Raw genomic sequence first — 22,982 nt, forward strand, 5'->3', positions numbered from 1 at the left:
GGTTTCCAGATACAAGCTTTGGTCTCCTGCCACCTCTCAGTGCACATAGATGTATGCACACACACACACCACACAGATACAGACACACACACACCACACACACACACACTCGTGAGATCTTAGTCTACACAGGCCACTGAGGCAGCCATTCCAGCCCTCACTTCCCTTTCCTATAATTCCCACTTGTTCAATTGGCTATCAGACACTCTAACAACTTTTTTACAAGATCAGTGCATTAAAAAAATAGGCTTTTGTTTCAGTAGCTCATGATATGTGGAGCCCTCAAAACTACAGTGCCCAGTGCACAGGTCATTGCCGCCTGGGTCTAACAGTGTGCTCAATAAATGTTAGTTAAATTAAATCAAATTAAATCCATAGGAAAGAAACTGCCAGTAGTAATTTCTAAAAACTTGTGATTTTTTTTTTTTTTTTTTTTTTTTTGTCAGGAGCCACCTTTTTTGTACTTTGGAATGTCAGCATATTTAAGAGGAAGCAGCTGTTCTCACTTGTTAGCAAGCCCGGGTGAGACTTAAATTCACACGAGGAGGAAGGACATAAATTGTATATAATTCTCAGTCTTTAATCTGCGGGAAAACATGATGAGCATCTTTGGATCATAATACTAATTCCTGTTACCTGCAAGGAAACTTAAGTGACTCAGCTGTGGTTGTCCGACTTGGGTTATGAGGTCTGTGTCTAGGAGAATAAATTTCTTACCCAGGCCATGAAACTTGGCTGCTTTATTTTAATTCAAGTCGTTGTTATCTTCTGGAATCTTTTCTTGTACAAGGATGAGGGCCACAAATGGTCCACTCTGAATACTGACAAGTTTTCTTTCATTCTCAACTAAAGCCCCATTCCACCAAGTATCAGCAATCTGTTTTGATGCCAAAGCCAAATAGTGATTGTTGCAGTAATGAATATTTGCTACAGGGCACTGGCAGAAAACATGCACAGAAATGCAAACCCAAACCATCTCAAACGTTTTTCTTCCCACTGAACAGCACCCATTATTTTCGACTCCTTGTCACATATATTGTTCTTAGAGGGCCATTGGTTGAAGAGTGCAAAGAAATCTGAGTCCACCTTTGGGAAACATTAGGAAAAGTGAATCATTATTCCCGTTCTCATCTTTTGGAAAGAAAAGACAAGAAAAGAAAAGAAAGAAGGATTGGGGAGGGAGGAAAGATGGAGGAAGGAAGGAGGAAGGAAGGAAGGAAGGAAGGAAGGAAGGAAGGAAGAAGGAAGGAATGGAGTGTGGAGGGAGGAAGGAAGGGTGGAGGGAAAAAGGATTGTAACAAGGAAGAGCTGTACTTTTACCATTTTGCACAAGAGATTATTTGAGAGCTGTAAATTATTCTTTTCTCCCCTCCTTCCAGATGTATTCCAGTAACTTAATACTTGAGGTTAAGTGGATGATTGAATATATGTGATTGACTCTAGTTCTGGCCATGTTTAGTTTCTTTTAAAGTCAAATTTTTAAGATGCTATCTACAGACATGCAAAATAAATCATGACCAACTTGAACTAGCTGAAGAGGATGTAGTCAGTTCTTTCATTTAAAAAATCAAAATTTTAGCATAAAAAAAATAGAAGAGCTTGTGCTTCTGAGCCATACTGTCTGAGTTCAAATCATTGCGCCACACCTGGGAGCTCCGGCTTTTGGCAAATCCGTATCTCAATTCCTTCTCACAATGGGGATAGAAATGGTATGCCCCTCTTAGGTTTTTATGAGAATTGAATGAATTCATACTGGTAAATGCTTTAAAAGTGATTCAGTAAATATTAGCTGTAATTGTTGTTCATTCATTCATTCGTTTGTTCATTGTTTTCTTTTCATAAATATTTGAGTGTCTTTTTTGTGACAAGTATAAGTGTAAGGATATAGCAATGCTGATTAAAGATTTCACTTTATTATTATTTCAGCTTATCACAAGGTGTCTCATAAAACCTTTAGTACGTGATGGTTAGTACATGATGGATATTTATTGGTCTTGTGGATTAGTATATATAGAACCTAGCACAAAATAGCTGCTTAATAAATGTTGATGGCATGAAGTTTGAATATGTGAGTCATTGCAATACAGGATACTAAGCACTTAATTTAGAATTGGGATATGCAATGTCAAGTCCCAGTGTCTACCTTAAAGCACTATGTAACCTTGAGAAATTTACTGAAAAATTTTACTCTGAAAACCAAGAAAACTATACTATGAAACCACGAAGATATCCTTTAATTATGATTCTACAAAGTAACTGAAATGATGCACTATTTTTTGACTGGTTATGATTCTATTTTTCTTCAATTTAATGAACTTTAAATTTTAGAATAGTTATAGATTTACAGAAAAGGTATAAGTATTATGGAGGGTTTCTGTATACACTGCATCCAGTTGCCCTTATTGTTAACATCTCACATTATTATAGAGCATTTGTCATAACTAATGAACCAATACTGATCCATTATATTAATTAGAGTCCAAGTTTCGTTCACATTTCCTAAGTGTTTACCTAATGTCCTTTTGTCTCACCCTCCCCCCTGCCACACACACAAAGGATCCCTACCAGGGTATGATTTATAATTAGTCATCATGTCTCCTTAGACTCATCTAGATTTGACAGTTTCTCAGACTTCCCTTGTTTTGATGAGCTTAACAGTTTTGAGGACCATTAATCATGAATTTCATAAATTGTCCTTAAATTTATGTTTGTTTAATGCTTTTCCCATGTTCAGACAGGGGTTGTGAGTTTGGGGGAGGAAAATCTTAGAGGTAATTCTTCTCACATCTTATCAAAGGTATGTGCTGTTAACATGAACACCCATTTAAGATTTGACTCTTATGAGTGGATAAGGATTATTATAATTGGTAATTTAATGTACCATATTAAAATCTCTTTGCTAGGTGTAATTTTCTAGGCAATGTATAACATAGGTGATTGTCTTCTAATATGGCATAATCTTGCAGCACCTGGGTGGCTCAGTCAGTTAAGCAGCTGACTTCATCTCAGGTCATGATCTCATGGCTCATGAGTTCAAGCCCCGAATCGCGCTCTCTGCTGTCAGCTCAAAGCCTGCTTCGGATCCTCTGTCACCCCCTCTCTCTGCCCCTCCTGGGCTCGTGCTCGCCCTGTCTCAAAAATACATAAACATTAAAATTTTTTTTAATGCCATATTAATGGCATAATTTTAAAATATAATTACTTTACTTTTTATGAAAAAATCCCCTCACCACTGATAAATGAAAAGTAACTGAAAAACTCATGTCTTATTATAAATTAATAGTAATCCTACCTATGGACATAACACTTATATAACATTTAATGTTAACATAAACACATAACATTTATATATTCAATTCAAAATGAAAAATATAACTATTTGTATTTCTTTCAAATTACTTGCCAAATGGAGAAAATAACAGATTCGTACTCAGCCATGAGGTCTTAAAAGACCAGAGTAGAGGTTCCAGAAGTTAGGCATTTTGATACTAATTCCCCTAAACCTAGCTCATGCAAAGGACCTGCCTTAAGAAATGTTAATACTTCATTAAGCCCTAGGCATAGAGAATCTGGCAGTTCTAATCTTGTGGCTTCCTTGGTCTAAATGTACGTTATCCTCTGAGGTTAGAAAACGACTAATGTAGCTGTCACAGGGATTAGGAGATCCATGGTTTTGTTTACTCTGTACTTAAGAATTTCAGTGTAAATAGGGAAGCTGGTTTAGGACTACTATGATCGATGCTACGCAGTTTCAGATCAAGACATCAGCATTGTCAATCCAGAGGAAATGTTGTATTACTCGGGACATCTTTACTTAGAATTAAATGAAATAGATGTCCATAGTGTCACGCTCTGCCTCTACTGTAGCCACACAAAGTTTAAAATATCTATATTTACGGTTGTCACTCCCCATGAGAGCGGGATCGTAAGAATAATTTAGCAGTTTAGCCTACTGCCATTTGTGGCCTTAGTATGAAGAATCACAGTCTTGGGCAAGAATATCATCCACAACATCTTTTTTTTCTTTTTATTAAATCCCTGATTTTTTCAGTCTATAAACACCTTGCCTTGACTCACCATATTCTATTTGTGTGACCTTGGGAAATTTCTGAACTTCTGGCATTTCCTCAAGTTTGTGTGAAGCATACATGAAATCATGTATCTAAAACATTTAGCAAATTAACTGGGCATTTGTATTTATTCACAGACACATAGGCATATGCTTTCAAAACAGTCATTTCTGGTTTGTTGGGAGCAATGAAAGCTACTAGACTGTCTTAAAGTGGTCATTCCATTTATTATGCCATATCTAGGTTCTCAGAAATATTTCTAGCTGTTAACTGATGTTTTTACACTGGTACCTCAATAGATAAGCAAAACCAATCAGGAAATAGGGCTTGTCTATGTTCAAGGGAATGAATGTATTCTGGTGGCAAAACTTAGTTTTGAGTAATTTTATTATTTTTCCCTAATCATGAGAAACTGATGAGCAGTTTGACTTTTTTTTTAATATGGTTTGGGGATATTCTTCAAAAAGGAGGCTTACTTGATGATCTCAGAAGCTAAATAAGTGATTAAACACTTTTGAAGTTCAGGCAAAGGAAATAAGTCCAGATGAATTGTTTTATACAACAGCCCTCAACAAGAGCCCATTCTCTTCTTCTTTTTTTTTTTTAACATTTATTATTTTTGAGAGACATAAAGAGAGCATGAGCAGGGGAGGGGGGAGAGAGAGGAGAGAGAGAGAGAGAGACAGAATCTGAAGCAGGCTCTAGGCTTCCAGCTGTCAGCACAGAGCGTGATGCAGGGCTCAAACCCACGAACCACGAGATCATGACCTAAACCAAAGTTGGACGCTTAACCAACTGAGCCACCCAGGCACCCCATCTCTTCTTATTGACTAGTGTTTCTGATGTCATATTTGGGAAAGAAGCCATAACCAATCTCACCTAAATCCCCACCTGTATATCTGGATCAAAGGAAATACCCAGGTTAAAAGGAATTTTGTAACTGCAATCAACTCTTGATAGTGTGACCTAACCAGCATTTTTGAGGACAACACTTCATTGCAGGCAGACCACTGTCCCTTATAACCATGCCTGATCCATTTATTATGAACTCTTCAGTGTGGCATTAGTGACCACAGCAGTATCTGGAATGAGAACCAGTTCCAAGAGCAGCTGTAGCTAGGGAGACAGCCTGGGAATATTTTGAATAGAGTTAAGAACCAGCCAGCTGGGGAGGCTGAGTAAAGAGTATGAAAGACGAAAGGATACAAACTTAGAGCTTCTTGCAATTTGCTATTGGGTATGGCAAAACACTGCTAATTATAATTGGTAATTGTTGTGTATACCTAAGTGAAGTCAGGATAAAGTAGTTTTCCTTCAGAAGTTGACCTCTCCAGATTTAGAATCAGACTTCAGCCAGATGGGTTGTAGGGTTCCAGTATACCAACACTTTCATGGTCATCTGACTCTCAAAATGATGAGGTGACATTAACATGGTGTGATCAGCCTGTGAGTTTCTTGTACAGAGGCCATTGATGTTTGAATACTATGTCACAGACTCCCTCTGAACACAGCCTGGTACAGAGCATGCATTTAATCATACGCCAGACTAGAATTCCTCTTGTTTATATGTTGATGATCCCTGTACCTGGTGTTGAATATACAACTCTTTGTAAATAGGGCAATGGTTTTCTAATTGTTGATCTGAACAGAGCATATGTCGTCAGGATTCCATTTTTTCCTCTTTTTTTTGCACAAGTATATCCAAAAGGATCGTACTTGTATTTACTTAAAGAGATAAATGTAGAAGGAAACAGACTAGTCAAGAAAAATAAAAATATCTTAAAGTGTTTATCCTCTATTTTGTCAAAAATCCTCTGTGTAGAAATATCACATATGCAAAATACATATACTGTAAAGATGATTTTATTAGGCCATATGGTAATAAGAGAAATCTGTGGGTATGTTTATTTGCCCCACAGGAAAAATATTAAGTGTATTTGGGCATATTTTTAAGAATTATCTGTGCCTTTGATATCAATATACGCAATTACATGTGGCCGTCTATGCAAATATCTTCATGAGATGATTGACCCATACCACAGTCGCCAAGCAGCAATTGCTGATTGCTCTTATCATTATTAGCAGAACGTAATGTTAGTGATACATTTCCAAATAGGGAAAGATAATACCACTGTTTTGTCCTCTTTTTTCTATGCTATTTGGAATGCAGACAGTACCGCAGGGACACCAGCAATATCAACGACAACTGTGGAAATTCGCAAAAGCAGTGTTATGACAACTGAGATCACCTCCAAAGTGGAAAAAAGCCCCACAACAGCCACTGGCAATAGCTCATGTCCTTCCACGGAGACCGAGGAAGAAAAGGCAAAACGGCTTCTTTACTGTTCGCTATGCAAGGTTGCTGTCAACTCTGCCTCACAGCTGGAGGCACACAACAGTGGTGAGATGAAGCGATTTCTTTTCTGTCTCAACAGTTCTTCAATTATCTTCCTCTGAATGGGTTAGATCTTTTGCAGCAGGGGACAAAGGGTTGGCGGAAAACTGGCAATTATTACATGGAATTCATTAACTGTTACAAAATAAAAATGACATGCAAAGTGTCATTTACATGGGAGCAAGAGAGGACTTCCAGGGCTCCTGTGCCTCGATGTGTATGTGTTTGTGTTTATGAATGTGTGTGTGTGTGTGTGTGTGTGTGTGTGTGTTATTAAACATTAGGAGATAAAGTAAAATATTCTAAAGTCTAAGATTTGCATTTATTTGATTTCTAAATTGCTATACACTCCCACACATTTGCTTCTAAATGAAGTTTGCTGAAGTTTTTATCGATAGTTACAAAATTTGCTTCCATAACTCCGTGTGATTTTAGGTGAAACCTCGCTGTTATGGTCTTAATGACAAATAATATTATTTGGGCTAAATCTGTATCACCTGGACACTTTACCGTAAAGGGTTTATTATGGGCAAACGTTGAGGTATGTTCTCCACATGTGATACTTTATTTACTCTTTGTGGCAACCTAAACATACTATTCTTGCTATTTGACTGAAGCTTAGGTGAGGCACATGACCAATTAAGCAACGAAGCCATGACATAAACTTAGGTCTCTCCAACTTAAACACTAAACTTGAACATATCATAACAAGGATGAAATGTTTCCCCAGTATATTTCAATTCCTTCCATCTGTTCTGTATTATATCTATAGAAAGATAATGTATGATATTATATCATACCAAAACCTATCTATCTAGATAAATACATACAGGGAGAGTATATCTCTATCTATATATCTATCAATAAAATCTAGATGATATCATATAGATATATAGATATAGATAATTGTATATTATCCTGCCTAAGATTTTAACCAGCCCTTAGGCCCAAGATTAGATTTTCTCCCAAAGACTGTGTTCATTGCTGGGACCCTGTCAGCAATTACAGTAAAAACAGAATCATTTGTAAATGATACCCTGGGTTAATGTTGCAGCTATATGTTCACTGTCATTGGCCACTGTGCTGCACAGTAATATCCAAGTATTGACTTCAGCGTTCTGAGGGAGTAATTGCAGGTGGAGAGCAATTCCTTCAGTTCGTATCTTCCTCCTGCACGCAACATTAGTTGTCTGGGAGTTCATGGGTTCAGGGCCTGAGAACACAGAAAAAGATCTGGCCCCAAGTCAGAATCTATATACCATGCAGACATGCCTCGAGTTTTACTCATGCAAATACATTATTCAGGGATGCAGGGTAGTTGGGAGAGCGAAAACATCGTTGGAGGTCCAGTTATTTCTCAAGAATTCTTGATCCTTCTGCATAGTGACAGAGAAACACATTCATTTTTGGGGGGGGGGATCAACTCTGACAGTAAACAAAACCATACCCTTTGAGGCTGGCGATAATTTATCAAGAATTTGGGCATCCTTCTTGAATTCTTATCAGAAACATCTGATTAAGAAGCAAAGAGTAATTAGTTATTTCATGATATCACACCAGGTCAGCACTTTTCATATTCCAATTCTATGATGCATCTCTGCTTTGTGTTGTCAGAAATAGCCCATGAGCTTTAAATACATACTCACCCATGTATATATATATATTTCTTATATCTAGGAATTCTGATTTATTATATATCCAAGCCTAGAAGCTATAGTATTGGGGAAAAGAAAAAAAAGCAAACACAAAATCCTCACAAGTGTTGTGCAGGCAGAGCTTAAGGTAGTAAATGTGGTTGTCACCTCTACTATGAGTCCCTTTATAGGGATGTCCCCTCCAACCCTTTGTCCTAGTCGGGAGACTATCCCCATTCCCCCTAAGCTTAGGTTTCTCTAGCCCTGAATTTTCCTTCCTACCTCAGAGATCTTTCTCTCAGGTCCAGGCCCTTCTTGGAGACCTCACACTAGACATGCACGAGCCAGCTGTGCCAGAACTGGAGATGGCAAAGGAAAGCAGGTGGACAAGTAGATGTGTCTAACCCCCTTTGTGCGCCATTTTTGATCTCCAGATTCAGCTCTCTTATTTGTAACGGAAGCAGTGTCGAGAGGCTCCCTGCGTCCAGGACATTCTCTAAATGTAGATGATGAATGCAGTCCTTCCCATGTTCATACAACTGCCCCTTATCCACTGGTTCCAGCATCTTTCCCTTCGGACTCCATGTGGGGAAACCCATGGGGGGTGGGAGATAGAAGGAGACGGGCTTACCCATTTGATCACTCTCCTGTCAGGAAAAGGAGTAGTTTGTTGTAGGATCCATCATAGGGTTAGTGTGTTTTTAGTTTGGGTTCCGTTAGAAGCAGACTCGGAGACCAGGATTTGAGAGCAGATAGTTTTCAGGAGAGGCCAAGGGAACAGGTTAGGAAGCGAGAAAAGGTAACAGGGCAGGAAGGCAGCCAGTACAGTGCCCATCACTAGGCAGTTACCAACGTGGGCAACTGACGCTCGCCAGACAAAACCATGACACCCACGGCTCACACTGTGTTTCGCTGCTTTAAACATAAAAACTTCCAGCAGTCACATAAAATGACAGAATTGAAGCAACCCAAATTCTGTCGCTTCATTTTCACAATCATGGTAGTGTCGTCATTCATTTATAAAAATACAGAGGGCCGCAGGGGTTGAAGGCATGAACCGCAGCCTTCGTGAGCTTGAATGATTGTGAACTGTTATGGACTCGCTAACAAACAAGAGCCCGTAGCTGAGTTCCTGTGTGTGCGCGGCCCACTGTGTAATGGAGAGGTCTACAGACCAAGTCCATGTAGCATGATGCTTAGTATAGGATAAGTAACACAATGGGTAATTTAATGCATACTAAATCTCAACAGTAAACACACCAATGGTGTAGAATATAGATCAACAAAATGTTTTCTAGGAAGAAGTCCTTTATCATGGACATTGTTCAGAGTTGCCAGTTCATGGCCCTAGTGGAAAGCAGACTGCCTTTGCAGTCCATTAATTATTGTTTTCTAATTCTCTTTAATGGACCCCTGTATTACCTGCATCTGGAACAGACCACAGTCACTGCCTTAGTGCCCCACTGCCCCCACACTCACCCCTACCCACCCAACACCACCAATATCACTTTAAAAGAATTCCCTGCTTTCTTTTAGAGCCACAGATGAGGAAACCACCGTTGAGATTGGGCTGTTTTTCAGGGAGCCAGGTTTGAAAGCCAATTTTGATCAAAAGCAACCAGGCTGCAGGGTGGGGAGATGTGTATTTTGCATCTAAATTGTAATTCTAAGTAGTTTTCCCCCTTTTTTCCCTTTTAGAAACACATATGCATGAAATAAGGCCTATAGCTGTGAATGTAGAGTTCTGCATTTATGGTTTTTCTTTTAATCTCAAAAACACATTCTTAATCATAAACAGATTTTGATGCTATAGCTTCCATCAAACACTGCCTCTTGTATATTCCAATGGAATGAGCTAGACGTGATCAGACTATTTTTACCTCGGATCTGTAAATAACATTTCTATGTGAACCTGGGCAAGTCATTTGTTCTCTTTGAACCTACCCCTTCCCTTTCTCCTTTCTTCCTTTCTTCCTTCCTTCCTTTCTTCCTTTCCTTTCCTTTCCTTTCCTTTCCTTTCTTTTCCTTTCCTTTCCTTTCCTTTCCTTTCTTTATTCTTTTCTTTTCTTTTTTTTCTCTTTCTTTCTTTCCTTCTTTCCTTTCTTTTCTTCCTCTCTTTCCTCCCTCCCTCCCTTTCTTCCTCTCTCTCCTTCCTACCTCCTCCTCCCCCTCTTCCTCCCCCTCCTCCTCCTTCTTCCCCTTCTTCTTCTTCTTCTTCTTCTTCTTCTTCTTCTCCTTCTTCTTCTCTCTCTCTCCCCTCTCTGTCTCCTCTCTCTCTCCCTCTCTCTCCATCTCAGAGCTAAGAGGCCATATGGCATCTTGTAAGGATGAGTTATTACGGCACAATTATTAGTATGACCACAGTTGCTTCTAGCATTATCTGGGGATCAGTTGTGTTATTTCACTTGCTTTCTCTTTTCATTTTTCACTAAAGTTGCAGTTAATTGGTTTATATTCCATAATAATGGAATGCAGGATTCGAATACGGGCATTCTGGCTTTGCATGTTTTGTTTGTTTGTTTGTTTGTTTGTTTTGGAATTTGAGAAGAGAAGTAGTTCTCCTAAGCTTACAAGCATGATTCACAACCAGTCTAAGAATATTTAAAACAACTTAAGGGGACCTACTCTTTTCAGAAGATCCAAAAGTCCCCTTTTAGTTGTATGTTATAGACACAGATAATACAAAAAATATGTTTTGTCTTTGTCTTCAAAGAAATCTCCCCAAAACATTCCACTAGGCAATGCTTTCCTTAGGTAATTTTGATGGTTTTCTCTATATAATAAAAAATCCAAACCTTTTAAATGTTTTATAGTTAATGCTCATTACTAATTTGGGCAAATTTTTCTGGTAATCACTTGAAGTGGTAACATTGATAATATTCACTAAGCTCATTCAAGCTTTTTATCCCTAGACAGAGTTTATGCTACCCCTCACTAAATTTTAATATGCATAAAGGCAGGTATCAAAGGATAGACTTCACTAAATTTTAAAGTGCTTAGAGATTTCTAAATTTTCACCTAAATAAAACCAACACCATTAAGAAAGAGGATAGACTAAAATATGGACACATGGAAATGCCAAAAGTAATCCTTAAAACAATAAATGCATTTAATGCAGCACTTCAGTAGAGCAGATAATTTCTTTTTTCACAGCTGAGGACACTGAGGCACAAAGACATGTAAACCACACAGCTAATGGAAGCAAACTCTGACTCATACCACGCCAGAGTCTGAGCTCACAATGCTCTTTACAGATATTTGTTTCATTGCTCTTTAAATATCTAATACTTGACCTAGTCTTCACTGATCTCTACTATGTGTCAGGCACGGAGAATAGAGTATGAGCAAAACCCAGGGTTTCCTTTAAGAAGCCCATGTCTAAGCCCTGCCTCTGTGTTCAGGAAGAGAATAGGTAAAGACTTGTTTCATTAAGGCATCTCTCATTTCATATTTCAAGTGAAAGTTCATTTAAGCCAGTCAGCTGTGGTCAGTGTCCATGGCCTTGTTATCAAGGTCCAAAGATTATCTGGAACTCCTATTGAGAATCTTCTAGGGTAGCGGTAAGACTCTCAATTACAAAAGAGGTTAACCAGGGTGAATCAAGAGTCCCTCCAAAAAGTCAGAGTAACATTCAGTCTCCAACTGACTACTTCTTAGACATTGATAAGCCAAACCAGCCCAGGAATCCTTCTCAGTCTGATTGAAGAAGCTGCATGGAAAAAATATTTTGATATAACCACCTGTTTAGATAAAAAGGTTGGACAACTGTCCGGACACATACACACAGTGACATAAATTACATATATACATATATATATGTATACACATATACATATGTGTGTGTGTGTGTGTGTGTATATATATATATATATATGCTCCCTAGAACATTGTTTTGCTCTACACTGGCTTACACCAACTTCAGAGTAGAAAGTGTTTGTATCTATTTTGCAAGGGGGATAAGTAAAAGCGGACTGCAGGAGGCCTCCCACCAGAACCACAGAGCAGTGCTGTGGCCCATATTTCAAGTCCTCCAGTCTACTTACAAGGTGTTGACCTTTTTCCCTTTCCTTAATATGTTGGGATATGAACATTTTCACAGCTATGGATAAGAATATGACATTCAAAGTGGGGAATCTATTTTGTAGAAATATACGTTTGTTTATATTGGGTTCAGTAAAGTTGTAATCGTTTTGAAAAAGAAACGTGACTGTAAACCTGTTTGTGTATTTCACTGCCTCTTATTTAAGGCAATGGTGATTGGCACTGACCTCGTGTGGCCCTCAGTGTGTTTTCTTCGTTAATATTCAATGGTTCTGGGAAGCTGGCTCAGAATTCAGAAGTTAAGAATCTTATTTTTTATCCTTACAGAGCTGGTACCAATCTAACAAATAAATCTAATAAATATTAAATCCAATAAATCTAATAACAGATCTAATAGATACAATTAGGAAAAGAGAAACCACTGAAAATGGATTTAGAAAACCAGAATGGCAAAAAGGACATAAATGATTAACAGAGAAAATTTCATAGCAACACCATATGACTAAGTGAGAAAAATAAAGAATATTTATCAACACTAAGGGAAAGAAAATTGCGAACAAAGTTTTGAGGGAAAACTCCCATGCATGAACTCTAGTAATTGAAAAAAAAGTATTGAGAACTGGAGTTACACTACTTATGTGTGAGAGTCCAAAGATGTTATTGGTTTATTAAAAAGAAGTATTTACTTAGAGTGTATCTGCATACCCTCTCACCCCTCATCATCCTGGTCATTTGTTTATACATTTGAAATTACATAACCAATCTGTGTGGGCTTTACTCTCCTAATAGGGCTTTTTTCCCCCTGTCATTAAGATCTTTATACTATTACTCTTTTTTACTGAACCTAAACACATGACCAGGAAAGCTTGTTTGCATTCTGTTTAGAACATGGGTATTTAATTAGTGCCACTTCTGTAAACACACCATGCTTAAACTGATTACATTTGTTACAAATCACCTCCAACTATACCTTTAGCAACTAAATCACTCTTGCTCATCAGCTATCATTTATGTCTTATTAGCATCAAGAGGAAATGAAACAAAGTCACACCCATTTAGTTTCATCTCAGGACTCTCCCGTGCAGGTGCTGTATTAATGGTGCTGGTTTGTTATGTGGTATGCTATAAAAACATGAGTAATTAAGTGATGTTGTGTAAGGTGGTCAGACAACATTGTCTTCTAAGTTAAGCGTATTTCAGTCATAACCCTTGGAGGAACTGCTCTAAAACTAGGTACCATATTTTGTTATTGAGTCGTTTCTTAAAGGCATCTCCTAGCTAAGAATTTTTTCTATTTTTTCTTCCTTTTGTTCTAAATATTTCTGGCAGGTACTAAGCACAAAACCATGCTAGAAGCCCGGAACGGAAGTGGGACTATCAAAGCCTTTCCTAGGGCAGGCGTGAAAGGCAAAGGACCAGTTAATAAGGGAAACACAGGTCTGCAAACAAAACGTTTCACTGTGAAATCTGTGATGTGCACGTCAACTCGGAAACACAACTTAAACAGGTAGACAGCGCATATTCTAGAAATGTAAACAGATAGGGGACACCCTTATGGGCAGAATATGTGTGATTCCTTTATTCCCTTTCTTTCCTGTTTTCCTCTCCCATCCATCCATCCATCCATCCACCCATCTGTCCATCCACTTGTCTTGTATTCATTGCCCTTATTTATTAATGCTTATGTCAGTTGCCAGGGGAATACTAAGATGTAATGTTTTCTAAGGCCTTTCAGAAATTGTCTGAAGTGAGTTTGTACTATTCTTATATCTGAAGAGTGGGAGGAAAAAGGGGTATGAGATCTTTTCTCTACCAGGTTTCCCCCTCAAAAGTGTTGATTTTCTTTAAAGGTCAAATTGCAATGTTCCCTTTTTACTTGTTTAGACATTTACATGCTACAACTAATTTTATACTGTTCTTTTATTTTATGTACTTTATTACATGGTGTTGTACTGTATTTCTAAACCCTGCAGTGACCTGCTAAAGAGATTACTAATCCTATTGCATTCACTTTTTCTGTGAATAGCCTTCCAAAGAGATCAGCTGTACAGTGGAAGGGCTGGCCCTCGTATTGTGTTGTGTTTTATATGCATATGTACAAAATTGGACTCATTTTATGCACCTTAGTTATTTATCTTTAGAATTTAGGGGATTGACATTTGGCTGTACAAATGTGAGGATAAATATTAGTATGGAAATAAATTCATGCCTGCCTGGGCATCTTTGTTTATTTGCACATAAAATTCCTTTAGACATTCCTTTCCTTTGTAAACTTTCAAAAAAGGAGATCTGTGCAGTGATATAGAGAAAGGCTGGGAAAAAGAAGAGCCTTCTATCCGTTAAAAATATACTAAAATGGGTAGCATAAAAATATATACCCTCAAGCCATCAGGATCCAAGGACAAAAGTGCATGCTTTTTTATTTTGGTGTTTCTGCAACTTCTGTGAAGTAACTACTATCCTTCTTCAGGTTAAAACAGTATTTATAAGGGGGATTTGGGGATGATTTTTTTAAAGCTGTCATTTTTAATTGCTTTTAATAGCACATTAGCAGTAGAAGGCACAAAGACAGAGCTGCTGGGAAGCCCCCGAAACCTAAATACAGTCCTTACAACAAACTACAGAAGGCAGCACATCCACTGGGGGTGAGTGTCTTTGTTGCTTCTCAAATGATAGTGATCTTGAATGTCCGACAATCTGCTGAACTTGATTTTTTTTTTTTTTTGGTCAGTTACTGTATGAAATAAATGGAAGGTACCTAAGTAATGACAAACAGCTGATTAGAGAGTCCAGACCCTACTCCACCAATAGAATTACTTGTTTCATGAGTTGTTTCTGTGGTTTGCCACTTTTGGCCAAGGTCCAGCACCTTTATCTTTTGGAGTTGGGCTCTGGTTAATGACAGAAGCATGGGGAAGGGAATAAAGCCAATCGTTGGAGTCAGGTAAGTAATTACATGAAATCACATGAAATCTGGCCCTGCCGTTAGTTCATAATTTCAGGAAAGGTCAGTGAAAAATTTCTTCAAGGGACAAAACATTGGTGTTGATGATGCCCTCAACAGTTTTGGATTTTGAATTAACAAAGTCTGAAAGGCATGGCTTATTTTATTGAATTATCAAACCAAGGACAGTATCTAAGGCCTGGGGAAACACTTTCTGGGAGATGTCCCCTTCCCATTACCCCAAATATGCCATTTAGATTAGTGAACACACTAGTATTAATCTCCCGGCCTGGAATTTTTGTAGGAACTTAGGGGAAATCTGTGAAACCTCCTGATAATTTCAAGCTAATATTTATGACCATGTGCTTCTTCTTTTTTTTTTTTTCTTTGTCAAATTGACCACAGATTTCTCAGGGATACCCAGGGCTCAATGAAGAGTTAAGAACAACTGATCTATATAGTATGTGCTGAATTATGCACTTTGAAATCTGTTTTCTTCAAAATAGATCTTATTAATAATTGGTGCTATTGTGTGCTGCTGGCCTGTGAAAATATAGTTAAAGGAAAACTGCAATCATCTATTATGAGACCTCAGTAGGAGTTGACCCAATTAATTTAGTAGCATCACCCATTTTTATGCAAATGAAGTCACTTTACTCTTTTGTACAGAAGCAATTTTAGCTGCATTGAAAAGCTGTGAATTCTATGCAGAGCTGAGGTTTCAGCACCACTAGTCATAACTTTGAGTGCTATTTCTGACCAGCATAGACACAAGTTTCAACAATCAAGTGAACGGTTGTTAAGTAAACAGGGAAGTCAAATTGTATTAACGTTACCCTGCAAAACCTCAGTGGTAGTTCTGTGTTACTGTTCCCATAAATGGGAACATTCTTTCTGTGAGAGCAGCCATCTTGCTAATGCTACTAGCCAAAGAATGAACTGGTTTTGGAGAGTAGAGTTGAGAGCATGTGGTTACCATGTGCCCAGAGAGGAAGCCAGAATGTCAGATTCAGGGGGAAGTAAGTGGTCTTTTCTTCTTCGTTGCAAGTGGAATTTTGTTATTTTTATTTCTCTTTATTACTACCTCACACCTTGCTGTGCAACTCAGTTTGTACACTAGGATATGCTCCTAGTAGCTGACAGCATTAATAAATCTCCCTTTAAAAATATCTTCCCATGACAGTTAATGTGTGTGTGTAAAGAGTAAAAAACTCCCTATTTTTTTCTCAACATGAATACTTTCCTACTTTATTGAGAAAAATAAAGTAAGGTTGCTGAGTACTTTTCTGGGGGATTTTTCAGCATCCTAGATTGGCCATCTTCAGTGATCTTCCAGCTCTATCAAAGAAAAGACGTTTGTTTACACTTCCCATTATTTTTATTGATCATTCACAAGTGTGATTTCATCTTTGTACTTGTTTACCGCTTTATTTATTTACTTATTTATTTAGAGAGGCAGAGAGAGCAAGCAGGGGAGGAGCAAAGAGAGAGAGAGAGGGAGAGAGAGAATCCCAAACAGGCTTCACGCCCTCAGTGCAGAGCCCGATGCAGGGCCTGGAGCAACCTGAGACGATCATGACCTGAACTGAAACCAAGAGTCGGATGTTTAAAGGAAAGAGCCGCCCAGGCGCCCCAACTGCTACATTTTAAAAGCTGCCCATCATTTTGGATTCTGAGTGTAGATGCCCAAACTCTTGTCCTTCTGCCCTCTTTTTTTTTTTTCTTCTTCTTCTCTCCCTTGCAGGTAAAATTAGTATTTTCAAAAGAACCTTCAAAGCCATTGGCTCCGCGAATTCTACCAAACCCACTAGCAGCTGCAGCGGCCGCTGCTGCCGTGGCAGTGAACGCCCCCTTCAGTCTCCGAACTGCCCCAGCGGCAACACTGTTCCAGACCTCGGCGCTCCCTCCAGCACTCCTGCGGCCAGCTCCTGGACCTATTCGGACCGCCCACACTCCTGTGCTGTTTGCTCCTTACTGAATTCCAAATGGGAGTACTTGTACTGCAATAATTTTTCAAAAGACAAAACAAACAAAACAAAAGAGAACTATGCAGTGTTTATTTATAGTTTAAAGTATATCCGAAGAGCCAGGACTTTTGATAGTGAATTGAAAAGATTATTTTAAAAAATTAAAAAAAAAAAAAAGGAGGGAGGTTTGGGGGGGAGGGGAGGGGTGGTATTTTCTCCAAATTAAAGCATTCCTCTTGAACATTGATTGTTTTAGAAGTGATCTCCAGCATTGACTTGTAGTGGTATCTAGAATTTCTGAAGCCTTTGTGACTGTGCTTTTGGGCACCTATTTCCCTCTGCATTGTCTTTCCTGCTTTATGAAACAACTATACATTGTAAGGGCATTAACTGGTTCCAGTGTATATATATAATAATTTACTCTGTAGATTAAGATAATATGAAAAGAAGAAAAACAAAAGAAAACAAAAAAACATAAAAAAACACACACACACACACAAAAGCAACACTGTGAATAGTAGTACCCGTGCTGGTCCTCTTGCTATGACAGCAATTACTGGGTATTTATCCCAACAAAAGTAGATACAGTAGATGTCTTGTAAAACAATAGTGCTGTGTCTCAATCTATGCCACTAGGTTTTAAAGAGTCGCAAAAGGTAGAATGAACAACTATTTCATGCCAGTAAACAGTCAAACGATAAACAAACACCAGAGGGTTTGTGGAGGTCTTCCTGGTCCACATTCTCCCCCTCCTGTCCAGCTTGTAAGACTTTAAGTTGAGGACAAGAGAGCAGGGCTAAGCATCGAGATAGGGGAGACATTTATAAAGGTAGTTTCTTACAAAGTACTCATTTTCCCACCCTGAGGCAGTATTGCTGGGAATCGGGAAGGCTTTGTAATGCAACTATATCTGAAAACAGGTAAACCCGTGCATCATGGGTGTTTCGAAAGAAATCAGTACAAGTGTTTTGTTTCATGGATAAGGAACGGTCACGACCTAAGATGATAATGCAAAGTAAAGGTTTTTCATGTTAGTGTATATCCAAAACAAGAAACAAAAACAAAAAAACACAGAGAATATTGCATCTCTGCAATATATCCCCTTTATATCATACCAGTAAGGCTGTGTCTTAGGCAAAGGTTTCTGCTTTGAATATGATGATAGATGTTAGCTATTGTTGTGGGCTTTTTCTTGTTTTTTAGATTTCCTACTGACATGATATAAACAATTAATATATATTTAAGTGTTAGTAAAACAAGAAAAATGAATCTGAGTTGATTGCAGACCAAGGATATAGTGTTGAAAAAAAATCTAGTAGGACGCACTTGACCATCATTTCTCTAGTGGAGTTGTGAAATCTGGCAGCCTTCTGTGTTCACCGTAAGGCTGAAAGGAGTTGATGTTTTACCTTTAAAACAAGATTTATCAGGGGTATATATAAATATATGTATATTGTATATATGTTAGAAAGATTAAGAGAATAACTTATAAAAAGAAAATCTATATAAAATAATTATATAACCATCCCATGTTACATGTTATCATTAAGTTGGTAACGAATGGCATAAAAATAGCTGTGCCTTTAATTTGTGATAAAGGCTATTTGCTTTTTCCCATAGAAAGCTAACATATACCTATCACTATGATGGGGTTTGATGCAGCCAGTCTGTTGCATTAATAACAACAAGGATACTCAAACTTAGAACAATGATAAAACATGTACAAATCAACCCTACATGATTTAGGTTTAGAGAAAAAAAATATTTTTGAAAAGGTTTTGTAAAGACTATTTAAAATATAGGGAAGGGCTGGATATGGCCTTCCTAAAACTGCTCTTATCTAAACTGTAGTAACTTTTTGAGAGGTATAAAGATTCAAGATGAAACCATTTGAGAGATAGGTATTTAGCATTTGTCATTTTATATTTAAGAAACACCCATAGCGTGCTTGGTGCTCAACATTGAACGTGGTCTTTGGAGTTCTTCTCCACCATCTATCTAGCTATAGACATTTGTCATATAAACGTATCTTTAAAGCAGTTGGCTTTATATATCTTTTGTTAAACAAAAAAAAAAAAATAAGGATAGAAGGAAGGAAGGAAGGAAGGGAAAAAAAGGGAGGAGGGCAGGCAGACAAGACAAAAAAGTCTTTCATTAGTCCTTGGTAAAAAGAATTTCAAACCACACACGTCTGGTTAAACATGTTGGTTAGTATTAAAATTTGTTTTTTGAGAGTATCTGGTGATTTTACATTTACCAATACCTCTACAATCTGGTTTTAGCAAGTGTTTCCTTTTTTCACTCACAGACCCTACTAGTTCAGTCAGATGGAAAGTTGCTCATGAGTTTGTTGTTTGGGGCTCTGTCTATATCTCGTGTGACCAGCTTCTGACCGATTTGAACTTAAGTTGCCTTTTTCTGCTTTGTCAAATATTTTTATCTTTCGCTATAAGTTAGCCTGAATCCTTATCCAACAACCTTTACCCCTGAGAAAACCTCTTTCTATTGGAGAACCTGATGTTAACTGATGCAATCTCACTACTCTGTGCTTTTGCTATTCTTTCCCCATTTTCACCAAAGTGAACAAGCCAGTCCACTAGAAGTCAGGGCCTGTGGGATGCAAAGAGTCCTGGATCACAAGGTGTTACTAACTTTAATGATTTGCTGGGAGCAAACAAATCAGCCATATTTTCTCCATCAGCCATATGAGAAAACTCAGAAATACCTAACTCCCTTCTGCCTCACTTCGCTATGGAACCATTTTTGTTTAAATGGTCTCTTAAATTGGAGTTGTAATCATCAGTTGTCTTTTACTCACTACCTAATAAAGGATGAAGCCTAACTATAGAACTTACAGTGGATTTTCTGTGAATTGTTTCCCCCCACTCCACATATTTATCAACACCAGATCAACATCTTTTACAGTTCAGACTGCTATAAAGCTATATCCTTTCCCGTAGGGAACCTTTTTCATGAATAAAGATCAATAATTCAGACTGGTCAGCATTGGTGCTCTGAAAATCCCCAGGGGTGGTCTGACTTTATGGTTATATATCCCTTCCCATGCATCACACCCGTGGCGAGGAAGTGATAGAGGAAGCATCTCCAATTTCATTTGAAACAGATATAAATGCATTGCGAGAACCAAATGCCTCTGGACAAAGCATTGCCACACCTCATCCAGATCATCCAGACAAATGGGAAACAGTCGTTGGGGAGGTACTGTATTTCTCTTTTGAGAAACCAGGTGATTACACATAACAAATTGTTCCTGTCACCGGTCTTAATCTTTGAAGGGTTCTATTCACGTGAGCAAACATGGTTGGCTTTTGGCATCACTGCCTCATCTGTAAAGACTGCAGTCTTTAGGTACCATTAGGCCTCCCTTCATCCACTGCGATAATTCACTGCTGTTATCATCAGAGATCTAATTTGGTTTCTTGAAAGGTGCTACATATTTTGCTGCCAAAGAACTATTTAACCAAGAGAGCGTTCACGCTCATTTGGAAGTTAAAAGAGCAGGAAATCATAAAACAAAAAACTGAAAGACAACAAAGTTTCTTAAAATAGGATTATTCAAAGTTTATCCAAAGTTAAAGTTTTGTGTACCCATATAAGTTTCTAAGGCACAGAACCAATACATAGTACACATGGCATTAAATTCCACTTATAATTAAATTGTAACTTAGTATCTTTGCCCCCACACCCATTTAATTTTCGACTTTCTTGAAGAAATCAGATCACAGAGCTAAATGATTCAAGTGGTGTAGAGACCTCTTCCTTCAAATATGAATTAATATAGAGCACTACCTTCCTGTGCATTCTCATGGATAGCATTATGTGAATAGCTCTTTGTATACAGGAAAGCATCATAAACTGGTAGGGAAAACAATGAGCTGGAAGAAGTCAGTCTATTGTAGACTTTGTCTCTGATCAGCAGGATAATAATTAGATAGTTGACTAATGCTTTGCCCTTAATTTCTTCATCAGTAATATGGCTGAGCTGGTTTTCTATTTTGGCATTAAAAAACCACCTCTCTCATCCTTTCGAAAATAAAATTGCTTTCTTGTAGTGACCCATTCAGCTACTCACATATTTGCATGTGTCCAGAAATGTGTTCTGTATTCCTCTCCATCCTGAATATACCACGCTATAGGTCATTAATCTAATCAATCAGAATGTAGATTTCAACAATTATCAGAGGAGTTTCTGATTCACACTGGACATATAACAAAGCCATAAAGGATGTACTGCATCTATTTTCTCAATCTAGAGCATAATAAAATTTGAACAAGACAAACCCCAATAAAAGCAATAGAAAGTTGGCAGTGCACGTGTGGAAGGGAGCAACAGATATTTAAATGCGTCATCCTTATGCCTTTTGTTGTGCTTTCTCTCTTCAGCAGTAATGGTCTCCATCACTAATTCTTTCCTGTGTTTGCATGTGTCTTAGCTAATGGACACCTTAGTAAGACCACTTCTGCCACAGTCAAAGGATATCAGTGATGCTCTCGACACGGTTACAGCAAGAATTATTTGAACTGGGTCCTGACAGTGAATGTCTTACATGTTGATTTCTGTTGGTTTTCACCAGAAGTGTAGATTTATTTCTAGAGCATCTCTTCTGGTCTTTCTATGGCATGCTTTATAACAATGACAAAGGCTATTACCAGGAAGTGAAATGGATCATTTATATGGCAAGTCTTCATTGTCTACTCACTGGTTCTGAGAGTAGCATCAGGGCTTCCAGAGAAAGATATGTTGATATGTTGATACATCATTCTTAGGTGGCCTAAAGGATCATTACTTCCAGGAATGGCTTTATAGCTTTCCAGAATTATGAATGGTGATGAAAGGCCAGTTCTGCACTGGAAAACTCTTCTATGTGCTACTTTTTAGAAGTCCATGCAAGTTACAAAAGGTCACAGAGTTTGAAAAATTCCTTGGCTTGCTCAGGTGTGAAAGAACCAAGAACTACCTTCAATCTGATCATCTTTTTACTCTTTTCGGTGACAGAAAGCCATCTTTCTTAGATGTTCAAGTTGACTCTACAAACTGCCAAAATGCATTCCAGGCCAAACCTGATGATTAATATGCATGATCAAGTGGGGTATCTTGGAGTTTGCTCAAATTTACAAAGAGCACTGAGAATGGGTTCATGTTCTTTTTATGACTGACGAGTCAACTCTAAAAGCAATTTCCAAAGAGAAGATCTAAAATGGTTTGTAAGCAAAAAAGTGTAACTAAAAATAAGTACTTGAACAGTGACCACTTCTAAGGTTAATTGTGTGTGTGTGTGTGTGTGTGTGTGTACATGAAGTGATAGAGAATGCATCCTTTTTCAAAATCATGGTATTACCTTTTTTTTCCCCTCCAATGATCAGGTTGGTTGTTATTTTAAGACGAGAAACTCTAACTTCACATTTGAGAATCTTAATAAATTTAAGGCATTGGAGAGTTTGTCAAGTAGGTATAATATTAAAGTACTATGCTCTCTAGTAACGTTTTTATGCTAGCAGTTTGAGTTGGGTAATGCAATTGTAACATTTAATACAAGCTTCTGACATTCAATATAGAATTTGAAACTATCAGATCTTTAAATCCAGGTAGTATGCAACACATGGTAAAATAGGACTAAAGAAAATTATCAAAGAGAGAATCCTATATTGGGGACCTAGATTATATTTTTTCAGGAAACAAAATTTGTTAAAGTCATTTGGCTTTTTGATTATCTAAATCTAGTGAGACATAAATCCATTGAGAAACATAGTTATGGAGTTTTTAAACCATGGTAAAAGTGTATGGAATTTTATTAACTAAAAAATAAAAATATGGGTTTTATTGGATACTTGTCAACTGAATTTAAAATATATTAATTGTATAATTTCAGCATTGGACACCAGGACTAAGCAAGGCTAATGTTGGGTAAA

At 37.8% G+C, this 22,982-nt stretch overlaps 1 protein-coding gene across 1 annotated transcript in view; it reads left to right on the forward strand.

Moving 5' to 3' along the window:
- ZNF385D (zinc finger protein 385D) overlaps positions 1–19,905 on the forward strand; it is a 298,572-nt gene extending 278,667 nt beyond the window's left edge. The window contains 5 exon segments of the mRNA XM_030328864.1: positions 6,241–6,471; positions 13,470–13,580; positions 13,583–13,647; positions 14,684–14,785; positions 16,829–19,905. Of these exon segments, the coding sequence (XP_030184724.1) occupies positions 6,241–6,471; positions 13,470–13,580; positions 13,583–13,647; positions 14,684–14,785; positions 16,829–17,062 (743 nt within the window). The 3' untranslated portion in view covers positions 17,063–19,905.
- The last annotated feature ends 3,077 nt before the right edge of the window (positions 19,906–22,982 follow it).

Source organism: Lynx canadensis, chromosome C2 (genome assembly GCF_007474595.2).
Source record: "Lynx canadensis isolate LIC74 chromosome C2, mLynCan4.pri.v2, whole genome shotgun sequence".
NCBI lineage: Eukaryota > Metazoa > Chordata > Mammalia > Carnivora > Felidae > Lynx > Lynx canadensis.